The following is a 7,721-nucleotide window of genomic DNA, read 5'->3' as shown; positions in this document are numbered from 1 at the left end:
CAACAACAAGCTGACAAGAATAAGTTGACGAGGAAATACAAGAGGAGAAAATAATATAACACTAGGATAAGACCCGCGCCTTGCGCGGGATTAAGTTATTATTTTTATTATATTTTGGAGAATGAAACAATAGTTTGGCTTCATTTGGATTACGGGTGTTCAACCCGGATATCGGGTTGGTTTCGGTTCGGTTCGATTTTTTCGGTATTTGGTTAGTAAAATATAACTACTATTCTAAATTCATATTTACTTTGACTTTAGTCTTTCACATACTTTTGAAAGATTTCAACTGGACGACTAAATTGATCAGCCAATCTTGTTGCTTTAAATCATTAGTGTATATATATATATATTATTTAGTTTGAATATTTATTAAATAAAAATTCATATCCGTTATATTTTATGATCATTTGTAAATTATTATAACAAAAAATAATCTATTGATCACAAAATTTTCAGAGTGGAAATATTCAAATTTCTAATAATATATAGACGTTTTGAAAAATTCAAATATAACATATAAGAAAAAATATAAATGTTTTTATTATATATTTAATGTGATTTTTTATTATTTTCAATAATATAAAATTAAAAAAAAAGAACTAAGATACCAAAATTGTTATCAAATATTTATTATTCATAATAATTAATTTTCATATATACGTTAATCATATTAGGTAATTTCGTAGCTTCTAATTAAGGAAAGTGCAAAAAAAATTTTGGTAGATTATTTATCAATTCGATAGTTAGTTTAATAAAAAATATAATGTAAGTCAAGATGGACCAACCTATTTTTCTAAGAATAGTATATTTTATATAGTCATTTATTAAATGAGAATTTATAATCATACAGTTCTATGATCATTCATATCATTTTATAACTGAATATTTAAATCATCGATAACAAAATTTTCAATGTGAAATCTTTAATAAGTTTATAATTTATAAATGTTTTTGAAAATTCATTGAAAGTTTTAATATTAAAATATTTATGTAATCTTATGGTATATAGTATAATCTATATATATATATATAATATATATGTTTTATTATTAAATGATATTTTTTACTCATATGGTTTTAAAATAATGTGTATCTTCTTATAATATTAAATAAAAGTTCATATTAATACAATTTTATGATCATTTGTAACTTATTATGACAAAAAAATAATCTATTGATCACAAAATTTTCAGAGTGGGGATCTTCAAATTTCTAATAATTTATAGACGTTTTGAAAAATTCAAAATATAACATATAAGAAAAATTATAAATGTTTTTATTATATATTTAATGTGATTTTTAAATATATTTTAATAATATAAAATTAAAAAAAGAACTAAGATACAAAAATTGTTATCAAATATTTATTATTCATTATAATTAATTTTCACATATACGTTAATCATATTAGGTAATTTCGTAGCTTTTATTTAAGGAAAGTGCAAAACATTTTTTGGTACGTTATTTATCAATTCGATAGTTAGTTTAATAAAAAGTGTAATATAAGTTAAGATGGACCAACCTATTTTTCTAGGAATAGTATATTTTGTATAGTTATTTATTAAATAAGAATTTATAATCATACGGTTCTATGATCGTTCATATCGTTTTATAACAAAATATTTAAATCATCGATAACAAAATTTTCAATCTGAAATCTTTAATAAGTTTATAATTTATAAATGTTCTTGAAAATTCATTGAAAGTTTTAATATTAAAATATTTATGTAATCTTATGGTATATAGTGTTTAATATATATATATATATATTATTTATTTTATTATTAAATGATATTTTTTACTCATATGGTTTTAAAATCATGTGTATCTTCTTATAATAAAAATGTTAAACATTGATCATTAATTTTTAACATAATAATTTTAATAGTTTTAGTCATTTATTGTCGTTTTTAAAAATTCAAAATATAACATATACGAAAAAATCTAAATTTTATTTTTATAGCTAATTTGATTGTTTAATTTATTTTAATAATATAAAATTAAACAAAAAATGATGGAGGAGATATACATTGTTATCAAATCTTTATTATTAAACTCATTAATTGTCATATATATATTAGTCATTTATGGTAATTCCGTAGGTTTTATTTAAGGAAAGAAAATATCATATCATATCATTATATCATATAGTTTGACCAACTTATGTATCTAACAACATATAAAAATCGAATGTGTACCTACTTATTTTTCAATTGAATGTAATTGACTACCTAATTGAGTGCCACCTATGCATTGGGACCTCTTTTAATTAATACAAAATTGAGGTTACATCTTTTCAAATGTTCCTCAATTAATATATAAGGGATCTTTAGAAAATAAGTTGAAGGTGACTTTTAGTAGAAATTAAAAATGCGAGGGTAGATTTTGAAACAGACGAAAAAGAAAGCCCCTCAAAAGAAACTCGGAAGGGACTAGCCGTTGGGGGTTCTCAGATTCAAAATCTCTCTCTCACCTCGGTAAAGACAAAAGAAGCCCAAAACCCGTTTCATTTCTTCTTCATCTCTACCACGAGACTAATCAGAAACCTCTCTCACTATCTACTTCACTCACATTCTTTTATTCTTTAATTCATTTCTTCTATCGTTGATCTCAGACAATTTTGGTGTCTGGATCTCTCTTCGATCCGAGAGTAACTCTTCGATTCCTTTGGTTTCTGTAAGTACTCCATCCCTTATTTTTTTTTTCTGTAACTCTGTTTAGTGAAGTGAAGTGTTTTTTTTTTCTTTTGGAAAGTTTCGAGCTTTAAGCAAACCTAAGATTACCTTTTATGGATTAGGTTTGACTCAAATCAAATTTCGTTAAGAAAATCCATTATTAATGTTGCCTTATATGAGTTTTTACATAGATCTGAGTAATATTTCAGAAGAAAGATTAAAAGTAATCCCTAGATTTGGGGGAAAATAATCTGGAATTCTGATGATGTAATAGATCTGACGAAACAATCTGTAATCATTTGTAGGAAGACGACAATGAGAACTCCTGGAACTCCACTTTCGAAAACCGACAGAACACCAGCTGTAACACCAGGTGGAAGCTCACGATCAAGGGAGGAGAAGATCGTTGTTACCGTGAGGCTAAGGCCACTGAACAAGAAGGAACAGTTAGCTAAAGACCAAGTGGCTTGGGAATGTGTTGATGACCACACCATTGTGTCCAAACCACAAGCTCAAGAACGTTCGCATCACCAGTCCTCGTTTACATTCGGTAATATTAAGAGTCCATATCTTTGCTTTTTTTTTTCGTTCTGTTTCCTGAGGAATCTTGTGTCTAATGAATGCACTCTTTTTTTTTTGTTTCAGATAAAGTGTTTGGACCAGAGAGTGTCACAGAAGATGTGTATGAAGATGGTGTTAAGAATGTTGCATTGTCTGCTCTGATGGGCATAAACGGTAGATGCTTTATGACTAAGATAGTCTTGTTTTGTTTGTAGCTTTTACTTGGATTGATTAGTAGATGACTAATTAGTTTTAATGTTTCAGCAACAATATTTGCATATGGACAAACGAGCAGTGGGAAGACATATACCATGAGAGGAGTAACGGAGAAAGCTGTCAATGATATTTACAATCACATAACTAACGTAAGCTTTGTTTTGCTATGATCAGAGCTTTATATGTCAGTGCAGATCTTTTGACTAGTTGCTTAATTTTTCTGGTTTATAGACCCCTGAAAGAGATTTTACTATCAAGATCTCTGGTCTGGAAATATACAATGAGAATGTTAGGGATCTGCTGAATTCAGATTCAGGGCGTGCCCTTAAACTCCTTGATGACCCTGAGGTACTCACTTATTTACATTGCATTGGAATCATTTTCTTGTTGATAATGGCCTAACGATCCACGATTGCAGAAAGGGACTGTGGTCGAAAAACTGGTGGAAGAAACAGCTAATAATGACCAACACTTGAGGCATCTGATTAGCATTTGTGAAGGTAACTTGGGCTTGTTGCATCATATTCGGTTTCTCATAATCTCCAAGTTTGATTCATGTTCGACATTTCTGACTGGTACTTCCTTTTTGATAGCTCAAAGGCAAGTTGGAGAAACTGCTTTGAATGATACTAGCTCACGGTCACACCAAATAATCAGACTGGTAATGTTCTTTATTCATTATTTCACTGAAACAAAATTAAACATCCCCTGTAAAATGCTGATAACAAGTTCTTGATGGCAAAGCAGACGATACAAAGTACTCACCGCGAAAATTCAGATTGTGTGAGATCATACATGTCTAGTCTGGTAAAAATAGATCCTTCTCTTTTCAGTTTCTCTATATTTTGAGTCTTCAGTATATCTAGAAATATGTGTTTTAACTGGTGCGTGTGTGCGTGAATTCATTGCAGAACTTTGTGGACTTAGCAGGAAGTGAAAGAGCGTCACAGTCGCAGGCAGATGGAACGAGGCTCAGGGAAGGTTGCCATATCAATCTTAGTCTAATGACCCTTACAACTGTCATAAGGAAACTAAGGTAAGATACTTATATATCTGTTGAGAGTGACACTTGAAATTTCAAAAACTCTTAATAAATTGATTTCATCTGAATTTTGAACTCTTCATAGTGTGGGGAAGAGAAGCGGCCACATACCTTACAGAGACTCCAAGCTCACTCGGATATTACAGCATTCACTCGGTGGAAATGCTCGAACAGCCATTATATGTACATTAAGTCCAGCCTCGACTCATGCTGAACAATCAAGAAATACTCTCTACTTCGCCAACCGAGCCAAGGAAGTTACAAACAATGCTCAAGTGAATATGGTAATGATCTTTGTTCTTTTTGGTGCCCTTTTTGGATGAAAACAAACAAAATATTTAACTTGCTAGTATTGTAACTACTACAGGTTGTCTCTGATAAGCAACTAGTGAAACATCTTCAGAAAGAAGTGGCTAGACTGGAGGCAGAGCGTCGCACACCTGGTCCATCAACAGAAAAGGATTTTAAGATCCAGCAGGTTTCTATTCACTTCAGTTTCGTCAAAACCGCATAGATTATATAGTGAACAAAAGGTTTGATACTTAGTGATGATTTTTGTAGATGGAAATGGAAATTGAAGAGCTTAGGAAACAAAGAGATGATGCACAAATCCAACTTGAGGAGTTGCGCCAAAAGCTTCAAGTGGAACAACAACAAAATAAGGTTCCTAAGTCTCTCCCTCTCTCTACTGTTTCTATATGTACTAACAGACTTTGTCTGTATCTCAGGGCTTAAATCCTTTTGATTCACCAGACCCACCGGTCAGAAAATGTCTTTCCTATTCTGTTGCCGTGACCCCTAGCGCGGAGAACAAAACGCTAAACAGGAACGAGAGAGCCAGAAAGACAACTATACGTCAATCTATGATACGCCAGTCATCAACAGCTCCTTTCACACTAATGCACGAGATCCGAAAACTTGAACACCTTCAAGAACAGCTTGGTGAAGAAGCAACAAAGGCTCTCGAAGTACTACAGAAGGAAGTAGCTTGCCACAGACTAGGAAACCAAGATGCAGCTCAGACCATCGCCAAGCTTCAAGAAGAGATAAGGGAGATGCGTACCGTGAGATCATCCTCCACAGTGCTTAAAGAAGTTTTGAATACGGGAGATGTTATAGCTCCTAACAAGAGTGTAAGTGCCAACCTCAAGGAAGAGATAACAAGGCTCCATTCACAAGGAAGCACCATCGCAAATCTAGAGGAGCAACTTGAGAGTGTTCAGAAGTCAATAGATAAGCTGGTGATGTCACTTACAAGCAACACCAATGCTGGAGATGAAACCCCCAAGGCAAAGAATCATCATCATCATTCAAAGAAGAAGAAGCTTCCATTGACGCCGAGCAGCGTGTCCAACCGCCAGAATTTCTTGAAATCTCCATGCTCTCCTCTTTCAGCTTCTAAGCAAGTCTTGGACTGTGATGCTGAGAACAAAGATCCTCAAGAGAACAACAGTCCCGCAACTAGAGGGACAGTGACACCACAAGAGACTCCACAGAAAGGAGGAGAAGAGAGCGGAGATGTGTCGTCAAGAGAAGGCACTCCAGGGTACAGAAGATCAAGCTCAGTGAACATGAAGAAAATGCAGCAGATGTTCCAAAACGCAGCGGAGGAGAACGTGAGAAGCATAAGAGCATACGTCACCGAGCTCAAAGAACGTGTCGCCAAACTACAGTACCAGAAACAACTTCTCGTTTGTCAGGTGCTTGAGCTGGAAGCAAATGAAGGAGCTGGATACAGCGTAGAGGACGAGGAGAAGACCATAGAGGAAAATGAAGAGCAGAGTCAAGTAGCGTGGCATATAACATTCATAGAGGAGAGACAACAGATCATAGAGCTGTGGCATGTCTGCCACGTCTCCATCATCCACAGGACACAGTTCTATCTACTGTTCAAAGGCGATCAGGCAGACCAAATCTACATGGAAGTCGAGCTGAGACGGTTGACATGGTTAGAACAACACCTAGCAGAAGTAGGTAACGCAACTCCAGCTCGAATAGGTAACGGAACTCCATCTAAAAATGGCGATGACACTGCAGTTGTATCTCTATCATCAAGGTACACACACACATACATACAAGTGAGTTCTCTTACATTAGCCACTTCACAAAAAGCTAATGTGTTGTGTTTATGCAGTATAAGAGCATTGAGACGTGAGAGGGAGTTTTTGGCGAGAAGGATCAATTCGAGACTGACGCCTGAGGAGAGAGAGGAGCTGTACATGAAATGGGACGTGCCACTGGAAGGGAAACAGAGGAAGCTGCAGTTTGTGAACAAGCTATGGACTGATCCTTACGACTCAAGGCACGTGCAGGAGAGCGCAGAGATAGTGGCGAAGCTTGTTGGGTTCTGCGAAAGTGGGAACATCTCTAAAGAGATGTTTGAGCTCAACTTCGCCATGCCTTCGGATAAAAGGTGGAACATTGGTTGGGACAACATCTCTAACCTTCTTCATCTATGAAACTTTTTTTTTGTTTGTGTTTGTGAATTATGTTCTCTTATCATTTTGATTTTGTATTCCCTATCACATTTGACAGTCCCAGTCATATCGTTTATCCAAGAATAATAGATTTTGACTAATGCTACTGAACTTACTAATGCTACTATCAGCAAAGTTTTTTGAATCCCTTATATATTAAAGGAGAAGCATTATAATAAATGCATTCACATTATAATAGACACGTGGCAGCTTCACAATGATTTGATAATAAATATGCTAACGCGCTCACACTATATTACATTTGACAGTCCCAGTCATATCGTTTATCCAAGAATAATGGATTTTGACTAATGCTACTGAATTTACAAAATAGGTCAAAGATTGTTATCTTGTTTTGGGAATCTGGAAAGACTATCAGCAAAGTTTTTTGAATCCCTTATATATTAAAGGAGAATCATTATAATAAATGCATTCACACTATAATAGACACGTGGCAGCCTCACAATGATTTGATAATAAATATGCTAACGCGTTCACACTATATTCATAAATGTGTTTACACTATATACTTTATATTTTTTAATATAAAATTCATATGCATGGTTCCAATAAAACTTTTGATTTTTCGGTTCGGATCAAAACAAATAACGAATCAAAAGCTAAACTATATATATATTATTTTTATTGTTTACCGATAAAGTTGGGCAAAATATTTATAAGTTTTGATTCAATTCGTTATCCGTTTTGAATTGAACCAAAAAATATGGATATCTGTAACTCTACAAA

The 7,721-nt window shown here is 33.5% G+C and overlaps 1 protein-coding gene across 1 annotated transcript; it reads left to right on the top strand.

Annotated features, from left to right (window-relative positions):
- The first annotated feature begins 2,434 nt into the window (after positions 1–2,434).
- Positions 2,435–7,090, top strand: LOC103872599 (kinesin-like protein KIN-7A). The gene is made up of 14 exons (XM_009151030.3): positions 2,435–2,679; positions 2,984–3,228; positions 3,324–3,413; positions 3,504–3,604; positions 3,687–3,803; positions 3,874–3,955; positions 4,049–4,116; positions 4,203–4,262; positions 4,367–4,491; positions 4,583–4,781; positions 4,865–4,975; positions 5,059–5,160; positions 5,226–6,553; positions 6,632–7,090. Exons 2-14 carry the CDS (start codon positions 2,994–2,996, stop codon positions 6,954–6,956), a joined length of 2,943 nt encoding a protein of 980 aa, XP_009149278.1. The 5' UTR covers positions 2,435–2,679; positions 2,984–2,993; the 3' UTR covers positions 6,957–7,090.
- Positions 7,091–7,721: the final 631 nt, after the last annotated feature.

This window comes from Brassica rapa, chromosome A06 (genome assembly GCF_000309985.2).
Source record: "Brassica rapa cultivar Chiifu-401-42 chromosome A06, CAAS_Brap_v3.01, whole genome shotgun sequence".
In the NCBI taxonomy this organism is placed as follows: domain Eukaryota; kingdom Viridiplantae; phylum Streptophyta; class Magnoliopsida; order Brassicales; family Brassicaceae; genus Brassica; species Brassica rapa.
The sequence above is the reverse complement of the archived record's forward strand: the minus strand, read 5'-3'. Positions and strand labels throughout refer to the sequence as shown.